Source organism: Anguilla anguilla, chromosome 9, assembly GCF_013347855.1.
Source record: "Anguilla anguilla isolate fAngAng1 chromosome 9, fAngAng1.pri, whole genome shotgun sequence".
NCBI lineage: Eukaryota > Metazoa > Chordata > Actinopteri > Anguilliformes > Anguillidae > Anguilla > Anguilla anguilla.
The window spans coordinates 34402985-34421352 of record NC_049209.1 but is presented as its reverse complement, the minus strand read 5'-3'; the positions used below and the strand labels follow the sequence as shown (position 1 = coordinate 34421352).

Sequence of the window (18368 nt, the reverse complement as noted above, 5' to 3'; positions counted from 1 at the left end):
CTGTTAGATTGGTATTAATGACCGTTAGGTGGGTATTATTGACTCTTAATAGGTTTTATTGACCGTTCGATTGGTATTATTCACTGTCAGATTGGTATTATTGACCGTTAGGTGGGTATTATTGACTGTTTGATGGGTATTATTGACCGTTTGATTGGTATTATTGACCGTTAGGGTGGTATTATTGACTGTTTGATGGGTATTATTGACCGTTAGGTGGGTATTAATGACTGTTAGATTGGTATTATTGACCGTTTGATTGGTATTATTGACCGTTAGGGTGGTATTATTGACCGTTTGATGGGTACTATTGACCGTTAGGTGGGTATTATTGATTGTTAGGTGGGTATTAATGACTGTTAGATTGGTATTATTGACCGTTTGATTGGTATTATTGACCGTTAGGGTGGTATTATTGACCGTTAGGGTGGTATTATTGACCGTTTGATGGGTATTATTGAACGTTAGGGTGGTATTATTGACCGTTAGGGTGGTATTATTGACCATTAGGGTGGTATTATTGACCATTTGATTGGTATTATTGACCGTTAGGTGGGTATTAATGACCATTAGATTGGTATTATTGACCATTAGGTGGGGATTATTGACCATTTGATTGGTATTATTGACCGTTAGGGTGGTATTATTGACCGTTAGATTGGTATTATTGACTGTTTGATGGGTATTATTGACCGTTAGGGTGGTATTATTGACCGTTTGATTGGTATTATTGACCGTTAGGTGGGTATTAATGACCATTAGATTGGTATTATTGACCATTAGGTGGGGATTATTGACCATTTGATTGGTATTATTGACCGTTAGGGTGGTATTATTGACCGTTAGGGTGGTAATGCTCACTCTTGTGCCCGTCTGTGCCGCGCTGCCCGGTGTAACGATTGCGTCCGCTCCCCTCCCCGCCCCCCCCAGGTGAGTCCCCGGTGCCCTCGGTGTCGTCGGGGGCGTCCTCCCCGCTCTCGGCGTCGGTGGCGGCGCCGGCGATGGTCCAGGCCAAGCCCAGCAGCGCCAACCAGCAGGACCGCAAGGTGCCGCAGCCAATCGGCACCGAGCGCCTGGCCCGCATCCGCCAGACCGGCTCGGTCAACCCCGCCGCCATGCTCACCACCAACTACACCCCGCCCGTCGGCCAGGGGGGCATCTGGTCTTTCGGCGTCGGGAGCGCCTCTGGTGAGGATTTGGCGGGATGTGGGGGTTTTATTTTGGGGGGTGGGGGGCGGGGGGCTAAGGAGTTTAATGCAGTAATCCTCAGCATGATTTACTTGTGAGACACAGTTATTTGGGCTGCATTATGGCTACGCTCTGGCCTTAGTGAGCGAGTGTGTGATGCACTGATTTGGTGCGAGTGTCTGTGGGTGTGGTGAGTAGGAGTGGCTTGAGTGAGTGAGTGGGTGCATGTGGTACGCGTGTCCGTGTGGTAAGCGTGTTGGGTCGTTCTGACCCGCCCCCTGCCCCTCCCCCACAGAGGCGATGTCGGGCTGGTCACAGCCGCTGATGAGCAGTCACATGATGCAGCAGCAGCTGCCCGAGCAGTCGGCCTTCTCCCAGCACCAGCCCATGGAGAGGGACGACACGGGCATCGTGGCGCCCTCCAACACCTTCCACCAGCCCCTGCCCAGCAGCTACATGGACTTCCCCAAGGTCAGTGCGCCGCCTCCCAGAAGGAGGGGTCCCTCCCAAAACTGGGGTCAGCTCTCCCAAAACGAGGGGTCCCCTCTCTCAAAACCAGGGATTCCCTCTAAAACAGTGCATTTTACTCCAGATTTTCCAGGCTTGTTACCGTTCTCCTCCCTGTAATGCAGGCTAATTGGAGGCCTGTTGCCTTGCTGTGCATTCAGTCAAAGCAAGCTCTCCTCACACTGTAACTCTGGTTGCTGTTATGTTGATGGGTTGTGTTTTATTTTTTTGGAGCTCTCGTCAGATTGTAACTCTGTTATGTTTCGGGTTGTTGTTTGTTTTTGTTCCTCAGGGGTTGCCGATGTCGATGTACGGGGGGGCGATGATCCCCCCGCACCCCCCGATGGCGGAGGGCCCGGCGGGGCCGATGTATAACGGCCTCCACACTGCCGATCCGGCCTGGAACCCCATCCTCAAAGTGGTCCCCAACAACGCCGAGAACTCAGACCCCCAGCAGGTAAGGGGGAACGCTGGGTATCCACCCCAAAACATACACACCAGCTCACACGCACGCGCACACACAATCACTCCTACACGCACGCATGCTCGAGCACACACATGCGCACGTACACACACTTGCACGCACACTTATACACACACGCATGTACACACTCTTAAATACACGCTCGCACACACGCTTGCACACACACACACACACACACATGCTCGCTCACACACAGACACACACATTCGCGCGAACACACACTCACACACAGTAGTGTGTAGTCTAACAGAATGCTCTGTCTCTCCAGGTCTGGCCTGGCACATGGGCCCCACACGTCGGAAATGTGCACCTGAACCACGTCAACTAAAACCATCAACCACAAACAAAATGGCGCCCGAGGCATTGGACCAGTCAAAGAAACACAACCTTCTTTTTTTTCTCTTTTTTTTTTTTTGTTTTGTTTTTTTAAAGAAGAATTACAAAGAGGTTAACCTGGTAGTGTCCTAAGTGATATTAAAAAAAAAACACCCAGTAAAAAATTGGAAGGACGGACGCTATTTTTGATGTGCCTAACTAAATAAAAGAATTCAGTGTGGGCTTTAACCCGTTTACCACGGTCTATGAACAAATGGATTGCCTGTTCAACAGGACACGTTCTCTGCGTAGTGTAGCCATTTTGACTTTAAAAAACCCACATAAACTGTTCTTGGTCAGCAGGGCTCAACAGGACTGTAAGCTATTTATACATGGCCAAGAACTAGATTACTGCATAAAGAGATAAATCAGACCTTTTAGAGTGGTAAATACATGTATAATTGTTTACATACTAAAAAAGGGTTCAAATGAGAGTAAATTTCATGTCGTATAGTGGCTCTACTTTATGTAGCCTGTATTAATGTGAAATATTTACCTTAATATTCAATAAAAAGATGGAACTGTATGCTTTGCCTTGTTTTTTTATTGTTATTTTTTAACTCGGGTAATTTAATACTTTGAATAGTATCTGGTGTAATTCTGCTTTATCATTAATCCTTGTGCCTCTGGCTGCATTCATTCAGACTAACCTAACCGAGACTGTCTGCAGTTATTTCAAAATGGCTGCCGCTGTGATTGGCATATTACACTGTATGGCCAAACGCATGTGCGCAGCTGACATCCAACATCTCATGCAAAATTTATAGACATTAATATTGAGTTGGTCCACTCTTTTTTGCTATAACAACCTCGACTCCTCTGGGAAGCTTTTATACTAGATGTTGGAGCATTATCTGTATGCTGTGAATGTGCGTACGTGGGGTATAAATGTGGTAGATGACCGAAGGGAAGGGTGAGTCTAGAAATACTCAGTGCAGAAATAGCTTTAAGGGATATGCTTTCCAGTAATGGCCACACCATATAAGAAATGCAGGAATTACTTGCCCTGTACATGCGGCTGGCCTAATATAAGATGGAACATGGTATGTCCATATCTGGCCGTAATGTGTAGCATCCATTGTTTTTAAAATACATTTTAAAAAGAGTGGGTCAGAGTAAATTTATTTGTTCCTTAGCTTGGTAGTGGGGGCTCTCTTAATTATTCACAGTATGTGCACTTGTCCGCGTGCACGTTATACCCGCGTGCTGGCCAGCAGGGGGTGCTGTCGCTCCTGTAACGTCGTCCGTCCCGGACAAGTTTGTACATGAATTTCAGGTGCCAAATTCTGAGGGGTGGTGTGCGCCATCATGGGAGCCCTTTGCAATCCTATACTTATAACCACATCTGAAATGACCTGGCCTGGGATGCTTGCGCGTCTCTTGAGAAAATTATTTTTGGACGGCGCAGACAATGAAGCATGCTGCTCTGTCTGGCCGGTGAGAAGTGGAACGCTGAGCTGGTGTCGGGTCAGCGGGTTCGGAAAGGTTCAGACTGAGTTCACTGCATTTTAATTACATATCCCGTATATTTTAAAAGTTCAGATTTGGGCACAAACTTTTATTTTGGCCATACATTGATTTTAAGCTAATTATTTCGTATATGTTCCAATGATATAAACTATCCAGGTCAGTATGCATACAGACAATATTCGCTGATACATTCGCTACACCATATGTAGAATTTACTCGAAATTGTTTGTACTGCCCCTTTGCTTTGGATATACATTAGCTACATTAGGCACCGTATTCATGCCTGGGGACGATCTGATCTGCTTTAGGAACGATGTAGGTCAGTAGCCCCCCCCGTGTATGTATTTTCTTGTTTTGAGGAATTGTGTCCTCTTAAGACGTGTTGTGTTAGCAATAGCTGTGCATGCGATGATTAATAAAATCCTATGTTCAGACTGTGCGTATTGTGTTGTTGCAAACATTGGTCATATTGGAGCGAAAACCAGCATACACAGGGCGTTCGGTAGATCGGGGCTGAGAACCCCTGTGTAAATTATGTAAATTATGTAAATATGTAAATTATAAAGATTTTAGACAGCGCCGAAGATTGGGGTACACCTTTTCCCCCACGTCTAAATATTTATTTATTTATTGCTAACTGTTGAGCCAGAGACACTGGCTGACACATTTTCTTATCAGATATGTATTCGTTCGTGTCCGCTTAAATTCAATGTTTTTTTCTGTTTAGCCTTGGGGGAACGACGCCATCGGTGACTTAACAAGAAAAACATGGACAGAAACTATCATGCCTGAGACGAAACTTGTTATCTGCAGCTGTAAACAAGCGCGATGACGACGTTTGGGAATCTTACACCTGTGTGTAACACCTGCCTGCCTCAATATATCATTGCTGTTTGCCTCTTTGGTATATAGTACCCACTATGGATTTCATACCATTATATAGCCGTCAAATTAATTAACTTTTTTTGTCCCCAATATTTGGTAGTGTTTTACCAACTGTGTCAAGGAAAATGCAGAGCACCCATTTATCGTACCTTTTATGATACAGAAATCAAGCAAGTAAACAACATACGTAATAGCTCCCCCCATCGCCCGCCACCTCCTGATCAAACGGCAACTCATTTCCATGGGGAGAAATCGAAGAGTGTATTTTCATCAACTTTTGTGAGATTTTCCAATTGTTTTCGCGACTTTTTAATACGCTATGAAATCTGTCTTTTTTTGCAAAACAATCACTGATGTTTCGTGTGGACGTATGTGGCGGTTTTTGTTGGTATATTCCACATTACATTCGCATGCATGTTTGCATAGGCTATGTGTGTTATTTGGTGCGAATATCCGCACGTGACCCTTGCGAGAGTCTGACCGAAAAAAAATCTGACCAGTTTTGAGTTGTGATATGTGCGTACCCCGTCACGTGAGCGGGAGTTCGCCACCCCCCTCTTATCTCAGCGCTCTAAAATACAGGCGCACGTGGTCATAAACTCGCACATTCTCGCTTCTCTTGCGGCTGTGCGGACTCCGGGCGACACCAAATTTGCAACGAAATTATTTCAAGTTCTTCTCGACCCTGCTACTGCAAATCTAATCCGCTAATTTCAGGTTTTATTTTCACTGGGGAATATTGCTAGATTGCGTTTTTTTCTTCTTCAACTTCAACTGCCTCTTTATGCAGGCTACGTTTTGTCCTCACCAGTAGCAACTATTTTTGTTGAATGGTTACATTTTGTTCTGTTCGTGTCAAGACGTGTAAACACCAAGAACTATAAACAACGCCAAGCCATGTCCGCCAAGCCGAGCAAAAGCTGTCCCATTCCAACACGTGTCCTGCACCTGAAAGACTGGTCTCAGCTACCTGACTGCTACAGCCAGACGCCCGGCGGAACGCTCTTTTCCACCACGCCTGGAGGTAAGGCTCGCCCTCAGATTTGCAGGTCGTCTAAAAATCCGTCCAAGTGCAAAGGTAATTTGCAGAATGTTAACAATTGGACTTTTTAAAAATCCCATTTAGGGGGGTCAGTGATGTATCAAAGTGTAATGGTGGGTGAAGTGGGGATAATCTACAGGCTCACGTAATGTTTGCATCAGTTGCGTAACACATCCGAATTGGTAGTGGTCCGAAGTTATTTTTCTGCAGTATTCTCTCGGCACTACTCCGTAACCAAATGTCATGAAGGTCAGGCGAACTCTTCAAACAAGTTATAATGTAGACTTAAAACGACGAGGCCCTGAACTTTGTTGCATTGATCGCAGCAATGCCGCATTGATGTGGTCCAAATAAAAGCGTTATATAGAAGTGTTAAACATTCTCACACAGCACTTATGGCATGCTAACGCAGAAAATTGCTTGACACCACATCCTGACCAGGTTGACAAAGAGAAACGTGACGAATGCAACAATTGCGCTTAATGTAGCCTACAGTGGGCCTCCCCTGGTCTTTTGGAATATGTTCTTGCTGTGTTTGCGGTTCTTTTTCGGTTGAACAGAACTGGTTTACCTTTGCGATGATCTTATCACACACAACAAATATCCTACATCACCTCCAAACATTTATTCGACTTTCCTATTTCTTAAATTGTGTGGCAGCAAATGTAACTTTTTTGTCTCGCCCATAAATCCATACAAGTGCTAAAGATAGTAATAGATGCAGTCATTGTCGGTAACGGGTAGGCCTGCAGTAAATCGACATTTTCTTGCATTTCAAAACGTTTTAAGTTTTCTGTCTATATTATGCAATGCACTGTATCCGCTTTTTCGTATTTGAACGTGATATCCCACAGGGCCCCAATAAAACGTTATGTTTTGTAAGTTGTGGCTACGTGTTTCCACGTCCGCAGTTAACCATATCGTTACACCTTAGTAGCTTTCGGGGCCTACTGCGAACAACCTTTACCAAGAATCTAAATATTTACGCCTCTGGCTTGACTGCAGAATAAATGACTGATGGTGGCAAAAATAATTCGACAACAGTACCTTTGTTGCAGTTGCTGCTATAGCTGGCTCAGAGCTATGTTTGTGTTCAGTGAGGAGTGGGCGTGGTTTTGCCTAGGTATTACGCAATGTTCTAGAGTGCAGCCTGCCTTTCTGTGCATTCTAGGAAAGTTATGCCGCTGTTTATCACGTGTCAGAAGGCGTGTTCTGCTGCTGATTTCCATTGGTCTAGGGGGAACAAGCCCCTTTGACCTATAGCCCTCCGGGGGGCGTGCATTTTGGTGGTGATTGACACTCTATGGGTGAAGATGTACACAGACTGTCTTACAGGGGCCCAGGGTCAGGGGAGGGGAGTGTAAAGATTGCAAGAATTACTGGAAAACATTCTGTCCTCCTATACAAGAGTCATGGCAGGGGGTGTGGCCTGTCTGAGAGAATGATTTCTGGAGATGTCGGAGTGCCAGAACTGGGGGCCCCAATCACAAAGCAGGATAACGGAGTCGGCTGGGTAACTGCGTTGAGTAAAACGCAGATCAGCTCTGTCTGTGTTCCAGATTTGGGAGGATTCGTGGTTGCTCAGTGCTGTAATCCAGCTAAATTAGTAATCCTGCTTTGTGATACAGGCCCCTGGGTTTGGAGACCTACCATATCTGGCATTTCATTGAAAGTATTTGAATAAGGAGTGAGTGCTTATCACAGTAATGGAAGCTATCAGAAAGGATCAGCTACACACTAACTCGCACTACAGAAGGCAAAGTTATGACAATTAATTATCATAATGTTTTGCATTAGAAGATTTATCATATTCAAAACGCCCAGTGCAGTATCTTACAGCTGTATTTACATACAATAACAGACATTAAAAAACATTGGGACAGGACAGGGTGTGTGTGTGTGTGTGTGTGTGTGGTGGGGGGGGGGGGGGGGGGCGGGGGGGATTAAGGCCTGGGAATGAGTGGGGCTGTCGTCATGGTGCCCCTGACCAGGATGTGACTGGCATTGTGCTTCTGTCTCTCTGTTCCAGCACATTCCCCTGCATCCCACCCTCACCCCCACCCCCACCCCACCCTGTCCCGTCCCGCTTTGTCTGTACAACAGGCTCATTGCATAACATGTTTTTCCCTCCCTGAGCTGATAGGCACTGTGTGGTACAAACTACCCCAGCCTGCAGGGCGCTGACTTGGGCTCCTGCCAGACGCCTGTCATGTCTCACATGCGCACGCACATTCAAACACATACACACACACACACGCGCATGCACATATATGCACACACGCATGCACACACACACAAACACGTGCGCGCACACACAAACACAAGCACATGCAAGTGCACACGTCTGTGCACAGCAGGTTAGGAGTGCTGTCTCTTCTCTTGGTGGAATTCTGCTGAAGGAGAAGTGTCCCTCTGTGAATGTGTCCAATTAACAAGAGTAATTTTACTGAAATAGCATGTGGTTCGTTGTAACCCGCGTAGCGTGCGGTTCTGACCCGGTTCATTGTAACTCTCGTACCGCTTGGTTCTGACCCGGTTCTGTTTGCCTGTTGCTGCTGCTTTGTCCCCGGAGGTTGTAATCGCACCCTTTTCTCCCGCAGGGACCCGGATCATCTACGACAGGAAGTTCCTGCTGGAGTGCCGGAACTCGCCCATCGCTCGCACCCCGCCCTGCTGCCTCCCTCAGATCCCCGGGGTCACCGTTCCCGCCCTGCACCCCCTGGGAAAGCTGGAGGAGCAGGAGGAGAACGACAAGGACCTGACCGGTGAGCCCCGAAAACCTGACCCTAGGCTTTCATGTCCCATCAGTCACCTGTGCAGCTGACCCCACCTCACTGACCTTTCCCCCTGACCCTCCTCTCACACGGATGCATGTATGCGTGTGTGGGTGCCTGTCTGTGTGTGGGTGCGTGTCTTGTGTGTGTCTGTGTGCGTGGGTGCGTGTCTGCGTGCGTGTCTGTGTGTGTCTGCGTGTGTGGGTGCCTGTCTGTGTGTGGGTGCGTGTCTGGTGTGTGTCTGTGTGCGTGGGTGCGTGTCTGTGGGTGCGTGTCTGCGTGCGTGTCTGCGTGCGTGTCTGCGTGCGTGTCTGCGTGCGTGTCTGCGTGCGTGCCTGCGTGCGTGTCTGCATGCGTGCCTGCGTGCGTGTCTGCGTGCGTGCCTGCGTGCGTGTCTGCGTGCGTGCCTGCGTGCGTGCCTGCATGTGTGCGTGCGTGCCTGCATGTGTGCGTGCGTGCCTGCATGTGTGTGTGCGTGTGTGCGTGCGTGCCTGCGTGTGTGCGTGCGTGCCTGCGTGCGTGTCTGCGTGGGTGTCTGCGTGGGTGTCTGCGTGCGTGTCTGCGTGCGTGTCTGCGTGCATGGGTGCGTGTCTGTGTGTGTGTGCGTGCGTGGGTGCGTGTCTGTGTGTGTGTGCGTGCTTGGGTGTGTGTCTGCGTGCGTGTGCGTGCGTGGGTGCGTGTCTGTGTGTGTGTGCGTGCGTGGGTGCGTGTCTGTGTGTGTGTGCGTGGGTGCGTGTCTGTGTGTGTGCGTGCGTGGGTGCGTGTCTGTGTGTGTGTGTTCGTGCGTCTGTGCGTGCGTGTCTGCGTGCGTGTGCGTGCGTGGGTGCGTGTCTGTGTGTGTGTGCGTGCGTGGGTGCGTGTCTGTGTGTGTGTGCGTGGGTGCGTGTCTGTGTGTGTGCGTGCGTGGGTGCGTGTCTGTGTGTGTGTGTTCGTGCGTCTGTGCGTGCGTGTCTGCGTGCGTGTGCGTGCGTGGGTGCGTGTCTGTGTGTGTGTGCGTGCGTGGGTGTGTGTCTGCGTGCGTGCACACTCCAGTTGATTAACAAGAGCCGCCACTTGCAGCCTATTATCACATCTGACTTGAAATGGAAAAATGTCTTGGCTGATGAAAAGCATATAACAACGTGGGTAGGACAGAAACGTAGTCACTGTGTTTGGTACGTTTGGGGGAGCGGTGCAGACTCCTTAATCTGCACGCTAATTCCCCGGAGGCCGTGTTGTCCTTTGCAGTCGGCGTCTCTGTTCTTGGCCAGTCTCTTCAGCTGTTGCTCTCCCCTGCCCGCCCCCCCGCCCTGGCAACGGAGTGTGGAGTTTAAAAATACCTCGGGTCACTCAATCCCTGTCCCCCCTTCTTCAGGGCCATCTGTCTGCTGGGCAGCGAGGCCAGAGGACATCTCTCTCGCATTCAGACCTCCGCTCGCCTGCTCCAGGAAATCTGGGTTTACTGGGAGGCGCAGGTTTAGAACGATAAAGAAGGGACTTTGGGCTTATGTTTTTATATCTGTGTGCGTTCCGCTGGTATTTATAATGTGCTAATGGGCTTGTATCCCTGAGCTCAGTGAATAGGATGAGACGGCCCAGGCGGAGTTTAAAGATCAGAACCTGTGCAGCATTATCTGTCTGTGCTACATTTCTACAAGTCAAACGAAACCCTCCTTCTGTGCTTTGACATTCTCTGATCTTCACAGTGGGTGGATCTGGGAGTTGTTGTTATTCCTGTGAATAGTATGAGCCATCAGAAGGATGCATCACAAAACAATTTAGAGTCTGACCCTCTTGCGGTATTTGGGGTATTGGTCCAGCTAAGTGAGAGGTGTGGGGGGGGGGGGGGGTGTGTTCTCGTGACTCGAATGCTTGCCTGGGAGTTGTGCACCTTTGCGATTCCTGAAGTGACGGCGTTGTTTGAAAGAAGGCGCTGCGGATGGAAGTGGCGAAGGCCGCCGCCCCCCCCGGTGAGTCACCCCAGCGGCTGCTGCTGACGGGGCTGTGGGGCTGAAAACGGGAGGCTGTCGGAGCCTCGCTCTCCTCAGAGGCCCCGGGCGTACAAACAGAGATCACATGTTCTCCCAAAGAACATGCTTTTTTACATTCCTGAAGCTGTTTTCCACTCCATGTGGTCCCTTGCCTTTAACACCATACACACCAGACGCAAGTGTGACTGCGGTTAGGGAACTGGGCCTGCAGCCCCCAGGCCTGAGGTGCAGTGCCCAGGTGGAGCAGCGTCGTACCCTTGACCCATGGCACTGTGGCCTGAATTGCTTCAGGAAATTTCCAGCTGTATTAAATGGATTTCATGCCCAGTAAGTTGCTTTGGATAAGTGCATCTGATTAATGCCTAAAGTGTATGGCCAGTACCTTTCTAGTCACAAGTTTAAAGGTGATTTATATCCTGACGATTTGTTTTCTGTTCTTAAGCACCTTTTAGAATACATAACCCAAATGCGTTTTTGTTTTATTTTTACTTTTCCATTACATTATCTCCCCACTGGGTGTAATATTTAAGGTTTATAGTTTCTGGGTATCAACCTTAAACTCTCCTAAACTGCTGGCTCTTTTCTCTAATCTTGTGTTTCAGTGGAACTTGGGATGCCCTCTGGGGTTGATTTGCAAGTTTAGTGGTACTTAAGCAGTTTACTTGGGGAAAACATGTTCAGAATTGTGCTCGGAAAAAGTATAAACTCAATCTTTTTTTTTTTTAAAGGAAATTCATTCTTAAAAATAAACTATGGTGCCGGTCAGAGAAATCGCACCTTGTAATTTCAGGTGCTGTATTTCCTGTTTACTTGATCAGTGTTTACTGGCCTAGCTGAACATTAACTCACTTTTCAAAATATGAGCCTGTATATCACTGTAATGTCACATGATGAAAAGTTGCATTTTGGAACCCATGTTCTTTTGCCAAATGAAACTTGGACTCTGCTGGTGGTACAAAGTAAATTTATCTTATTTCCCTCTTATCTCTTGTTGTTATTGCCATATGCCAGTTATTGCCATGTTGCTGTTCCCATTGGCAAAAGCAGAATTGGACGTGCATTTAGAAATGAGTCGCTATGGGTCTGGGGTGAGGATGGCCAATCAGAGGCCTGTGCCAGCCATCTCAGCCCTGTCACACTCACATGTATCCACTCTCCTGTGCAAATTCAATGTGAATTCAACCAACCAAAATGCCCAGAGTCCAGATTAGAGTGTTTTGATTGGCTGTGTAGTCCTTGTTCAAAAAGCGACGCTGATACCCTTCCTCCCTCCGCTTGTCCCCGTGCAGCTGACGACAGCCAGTTCGAGATGGACATCTGAGCGACGTCATGGCGACCGCTCATCTGCTCGGAGGATCCTGCGGTCTTCTCTCCAGATCCTAGGATGACATCATCATCTCAGCTTGATTTCCTTTCATTATGTAAAGATACTTTTTTTTGATTTCTTCAGGAAACAAATGTCAAAAAAAAAAAAAGTGGAGGGTGGCATTGGTCCCCTGGGGTGGAAGGCAGCAGTTCAGTTTATGTTGTGAAGTTGGGGGGCGGGGGGTGGGAGCCCCAGGCTCTGTCCTGGTATTGGGGGGGGTTGGGGGGTGTCTGGAGAAGATTGAGGATGACAGCACTGCGTTGATGCAGTGTACTTTTTCTTTCTTTTTTTCTTTTGTACATATGGTACTTTGTATTGTTTAATGTTAATGAATGCATAATGTATGTTTATGCAGGCTGAGGATTTTTTTTATTGTTATTTTTTTTAAAAGGTAGCCTTATGTATGTAGGCTTGCTGCCATGTGACCTAAGGTTGTGGGTGGGTAGGTTTGGGACAACACGTGTGTCCTGAGCAGTATATGTGTGAGGGCTGCAGCCTGTACACACAAACACTGCTGCACCAGTCAGCATAGCTGTCTGAAATGTGTAAAATAAAAAAAATTAAAAATGAAAAAATACAAATACAGGAAGAATTTCCATCTGTGTGTTCTTCATCCAGATCTTGCTGTGTGTGTGCGTGGTTGTGCATGTTTGTGTGTTTGTGGGGTTACCTGGCAGGGGGTTGGGTTGTATGCTCGTTCTTCTTGTAGCGCCCCCCTAGTGTAGTGTGATGTATTTACAGTAGAAGTGTGTCTGACTTGGATCACTGCCCAGACATGTTCTCTGCTGAACAAAATGCAAACTGCACACTAATACACACAATAAGTGCTAACCAGGCAGGGAAGTGGTGTTGTTCTGCAGAGGAGGTTGAGGCTAATGGAAACCTTTCAGTGCTAACTTTATGAGCAATAGCAGCTATGGAAAAATGGCAGTTATTGAATGCTAAGGAAGCATGCATTGGAGAGCCTGGGATAAAGCACCATGTGCATATGAAGTGTAACCATATGACACTCTGGCTGCAGCTCACCTTCCATTGGTTTGAGACCCAAGGTCTTCACTGTTTTGGTTCTAATTTTTTTTTGTGGTCGAAGGGAGATATTTTCTATGAAATGAAAATGGAGGAATGGATAAAATTCCCACTGTTCCAAAGGCTCCACTACAGCTCAGTGGTCTCCATATTCTCTTAGCTGAAAATAAATTGTTCACTTATGCGCTTAGGACTGGGATACTTCAGTTAATAGAAATACTCGATGTCATCCACAAGAGGAAACATTACTGCAGAATATCTCAATGCATTCCAGTCTCTCAGTGGAGAATGTACACATAAGGCCTATATGATGGAGGCTGCACTCTCTAATGTGTCCTGTTGCAGATCCTGTCCAGCCTTCTGTTTTCACAGTTGCTGCTGTGAGAATCGTAAAACTCGAGGACCTGACATTTTCTGCATATTTGAAACCCTGCCTCAAAGCTACTCTGGACAGTCTGGCTTTTTGAGTTTATTTTGAGAAGCATCTTATTAGGACTAAGCAGGGAATAGCATTGATCTCAGAAGTACAGCAGTGAAGATTGCACCTCCGTGAAGAAAACAAACACCTTGCCAGTATGACTCGGCACAGTTGTGCTTCAAAAACAAAGTGCCTCCAGTCCAGACATGACCATGAACATGAGAGTGCCAGTTTTACTCACTCACCCCTGATTTCTCACCAGAGGTGGAAAATCCAGGTTCAGAAAGTAAAAGCCCGCCCTAGTATGTTCCAATTGCCAGGATTTGCTCATTAACACAGTTCTTCAGCCAGGAGGAAGAACTAATTAGTGAAATCAGCTGGCTGAGTTCATGGGTGGAAGAAACACATGGCAGGACTTTTACTCTCTGACCCCTGGGACTTTCCACCTCTGTCTCTCACCCAGTTATTTTCATTGAAACAGGTGGTGGGGAACAGCATCCGCTGCTGATTGGTAGGAAACCCTGCCAGTGACCACTCCCCTTCTATTACGTTCCTAATCAGCTTAAAGGAAAAGACAAGAGGGCGGGGCCACAGAGCCGACACACACGACCAGTTCTAAGAAAAAAGACAGCGATACCCTGGAGATGGCCATTACAGGGAATATCACGAGTGCAGCGGACAACACAACAGTGTCATTTTCCCCTCCAGAATTACACATGGAAGCCAGAGGTGTCCATCTTGCGTGTGCGTGTTCATTTTCACGTGACGTGTCACTCAGCTATCCCCTGAATTTAGCTTCAGCTGGGGGACACCAGCTGACCTCTGAACCCATCTGACCCCTGAACCCACAGGGAAATCTCCACCCCTGTTCAGTGACTGGATCGCAGCTGTGCGTAGAGCAGCGCCAGTGGACAGATTGGCCATGCTCACATCTTTGGGTATGTGGGAGCCTTACCTCATGAATCTGTCCATGCCAACCTAAATATGGAAGCTGTCTTCATGGTTAACTGGAGATACAGCTCTGGATAACAAATGAGACTACTCCAGATTTTCAGTATCACAGTTTATGGGTATGTGTCTGTGTAAGATATAACTTTGGATATTCTTTCATAAACTATTGATCACATTTGATTTTAAATACAAACAAAAATGTTGTCATTTAGAACATTTGCAGAAAATGACAACTGTTCAAAATACAAAAAATACAGTGGCTATACACCGAATGATTCAAATTAAACAGTTTTATACCTATAACTGAATAATAAAAAATAACATTGTCTTTGCTTAGGAAGGGTTCAACGATTGTATTTAGTGGAGTAACCCCCAATTCTTCTTCAAAAAATAAAGGGTGATCCCTTACGTTTTTCCTGAGATGTGTGTTGCAGATGACAAACTCATCCTATCTATATTGGAATTTTGCACAGAACCTTTTAGCGTTGGTTTAGATTTCAAAAGAAAGAACAACCCATGAATGAACATTGTAGAGTCCGTGCTTTCAGTAATGTGAGGAGTGTGTGTGTGACCTGCAGACGCTGTTAGTATGTGTGTGTGTGTGTTTGCATTCATTTGCATGTGAGTGTACACAGCCATACATATCCTTATTTGTGTGTGAGTGTACATGTATGCGAGGGTTCATGTGCTTTTGCATACGTGTCAGTTTACATATGTACTAGTGTTTATACGTCAGTGTGTGTGTATGTGTGTGCCCCTGTACCAGTAATTATATATATATATATGTGTGTGTGTGTGTGTGTGTTCATACATATCGTTGTACGTATGTGAGGGCATGTTAATGTGTGTGTTTGTGTGTCATTGACTTCAGCAGCAGTTGAATGTGGTGTCCCTGAGATCCTTCCAGAAGCACACGTGCAAGGGTGAATTGTGTCAGGATGTCAGGGATGCATTTTCACCTCTCACCCCTAACAGTATCTGTCAAAAGCCACCGGGTCCCATTCCACTCCTCAGCCGGTGTCCCTGGGAAACCCTGTCCCACGATGCACCTGGACACACAAACTGCATCCAACCCCCACTCAGCGTACCAAGGTCCCCTCTGCATGACCTCTGACCCCTCCCCCTTCCAGGTGCCCATCACACCGCCTCTTCTTTCTGTCCCTCTGTGACACAGAAGAATAAAAAAGCAGGTGATAGAGGGGTACAGACACAGGAAGTGAACCCTGGATGTGACCTGCATCGAAGGCGAGTATCACTTGTAATATGAATTTTATTTCACAATGCAGACACAGAAGCCTTTAAAGACTCTCATAAATAAAAATGTTATACTGTACTGCTATCTTTGACCTATTTAAATGACAAAAATGTAAGTGTAAATTAATTCAATGTTGATTTAAAGGGGAAAATATAGTTATTCTATTCTATTCTATTCTATTCTATTCTATTCTATTCTATTGATTTAGTCTTTGAATTCTACTTGAATTCCTCTTGACTAACTCTCTTCACCTGTAAGAAAAATATCATGACTTTATTTGCCAGTAAAATTTTTGGTGGATGTCATAATATCCTCGATACAGAAAACAGAACAGTGACACAGCCTCTTACAAGTTTGCATAATTGACTTGATCTATATGGATTTGAATTATATATATTTAACTTTAGCTGGTGATGCATGTAAACAATTTTACATTGAGATAAACTACCATCTCACATTTTGTCTTTTAACTCTGAATGCTTCTTATAAATGGCTGTAATAATGCTAAACTGACGTTAAAAAAAGAACAATGGAAGTTTCACCATAAGGTTGATGGCCTCAATGTAGTTAATTCTAGAGAGCATATCCATTTCAGTTCTAATAAAAATGCAATTTATGCAAACACCTGTCTATAGCTAGTGTGGTTTCCACAGGGTGTTGTCATACCAACAGTTATCGACACCAAAGCGCAATTCACACGGAAGATATATATTTATATCTTGCATAAGTCACTCAAACAAAATGGCTGAAGTAAAAAAGCAGTGTGGGCAGGCAGCAATGCAACTAGACTTATAGCCAGACAGTTGCTAGCTAGCACGTTGCAGTGCCCTGGAACACTTCTGCAAGACCATGTGCTGATCCAACTACTCAAGCTCATTGAAATAGGACTCGGCACATTTCATAGGTTCTGGACTGCAACTGAAGTAGCTTGGCACCACGGGAATGTGTCTCTGCAGGGGATGTGCTTGTTGCCACAATATTGTTAATGCTAAATCCTTCAATCATCCGATATCAGGATGGAAAATTCTTGTTCACCAGTAAACATCAGTTGCAAGTCAACTCATCTGATATATGTATATGCTGAGTTGTCCATGCAGCCTGTCATAAGTCATATGTAGAGTCAAACAAAATGCTATGCAGTAAAGAACACAAAACTGCTATTATGCCCGGTAATATGGACTATGCACTTGCCAAACATTACACAGAAGCATATCATGGGTTGTCCTCTACTTTGTTCCTTTTTGGGATCAAGCAAATTACTTAATCAAGTAGATGTGGGAATATCCTTCATAATTTTCCCAAATGGAAATGTTTTGGATGCTCTCTCTAAGAACAACGATCCCAAATGATCTGAATGATGATCTTTGTCTGAAATAGTTTTTGAAAAACAGTCTATTTCCATCCTGTAATTTCACTGAGGTACAGGCGACTGTGTTGCTATGAGATTGACTTACTGAATCTGGGTTTGTGATTGGTTTTGTCAATGATAATAATTCTCAGCTGGAACTTGTATGCAACATGTATAAATAACTGACACTGAATGTAGTTGAACAATTTTTAAAGAAATGCATTTTTGAGTGTCTTATAAATACAAAGTGCACTGAAAGTAATCTGTATTATTAATTTTATTTGTGGGATTCATTTTTATTTTTTTACTTCACAGTTGTTGCTCTCTTTTTAGAACAAAAAAAAGCTATTTATTTGTGTTACATCACGGTTGACTTCTGGTTTTTAACTTCATGTGCAGGTACATGTTACAGACTGTCTTAATCATGTTTGAATAACCCTCCAACAATGGTGTGCCTGAGTGTTACTGCCACTCTGTTCCTCTGCATTGCAGACACTCTCCACCTGTTGGCTCAACCAGGGCTTGCCAACCACAGGAATGTTTGGAATGGCACTTTGCTGGACATTCTTGTGGTTACTGGGACTGGGTGGGGTGGGGGTGGGGGGGCTCTTGAGTGGGGGTTAGTCTGGGGCCCTCTGAAAACACCTGCCCTCTGTTGAACACTTTAAGGCATTTGTGAGAGTATGCATTGCTGGTTTAGTGGCTGTCTGCTCTGAACACTATGGCTAATTACATTTAATTTAGCTATGTTTTAAATAGACAGTAGGCTTTAATTTTTATTTTAATCAAGTCCCTCTAATCATTTGAAAGCGTACGCTCAAAGTTAAATAATACAAGATAAATTACAAAAATGGAATGATCCCTTTATTACAATTCGCCATTGTTATCAAACCGTGGACAGATCAGAGTTGAGAACGAACCCTCGCATATCCTCACTGTCTTTGTGCTCGCGCTCCATTCGATAAAATCAAAAACAGGAAATGATATATATTTTATTTTGTCAGGGATTAGAAATAAGCATGCATGTAAATACTAAATAGTCACGAAACGAGCAAGTAGAAAAACACATTTAGACTGACATCTAGTGGGCATAATGAAACTCAAAAATAATTCAATGATAGATTTGAAATGATGGTAATCAATGATGTTTGTGAGATCTTGCAGCAGACAACACGCACATGATCTATAAAAAAAGCACAAATTCCGTGCGTTATTGTTTAAACTGCAATATGACTAAAGTTTAAAAAGAGAAGGTCATGCTTAAGTAGGCTTGAAGTTGCACTTAACTCGTGTAATATGGGGTGTTATT

The 18368-nt window shown here is 45.5% G+C and overlaps 2 protein-coding genes across 6 annotated transcripts in view; both read left to right on the top strand.

Moving 5' to 3' along the window:
• The window catches only part of ankhd1 (ankyrin repeat and KH domain containing 1), a 57010-nt gene extending 53930 nt beyond the window's left edge, over positions 1 to 3080 (top strand). For 3 of the 5 annotated variants that reach the window (XM_035432457.1, XM_035432459.1, XM_035432458.1), the window contains 4 exons: positions 931 to 1188; positions 1484 to 1659; positions 1988 to 2152; positions 2448 to 2648. In XM_035432457.1, the coding sequence (XP_035288348.1) occupies positions 931 to 1188; positions 1484 to 1659; positions 1988 to 2152; positions 2448 to 2507 (659 nt within the window). In that variant the 3' untranslated portion in view covers positions 2508 to 2648. Of the gene's footprint in view, positions 1 to 930; positions 1189 to 1483; positions 1660 to 1987; positions 2153 to 2447 lie in introns of all 5 variants that reach the window. The other 2 variants (XM_035432460.1, XM_035432456.1) reach the window with 1 other exon arrangement.
• Positions 3081 to 5499: 2419 nt separating this feature from the next.
• Positions 5500 to 12646, top strand: LOC118235279 (eukaryotic translation initiation factor 4E-binding protein 3-like). The gene is made up of 3 exons (XM_035432461.1): positions 5500 to 5933; positions 8552 to 8716; positions 11985 to 12646. The coding sequence occupies exons 1-3, from the start codon at positions 5807 to 5809 to the stop codon at positions 12014 to 12016; spliced, it is 324 nt and encodes a 107-aa protein (XP_035288352.1). The 5' UTR covers positions 5500 to 5806; the 3' UTR covers positions 12017 to 12646.
• The last annotated feature ends 5722 nt before the right edge of the window (positions 12647 to 18368 follow it).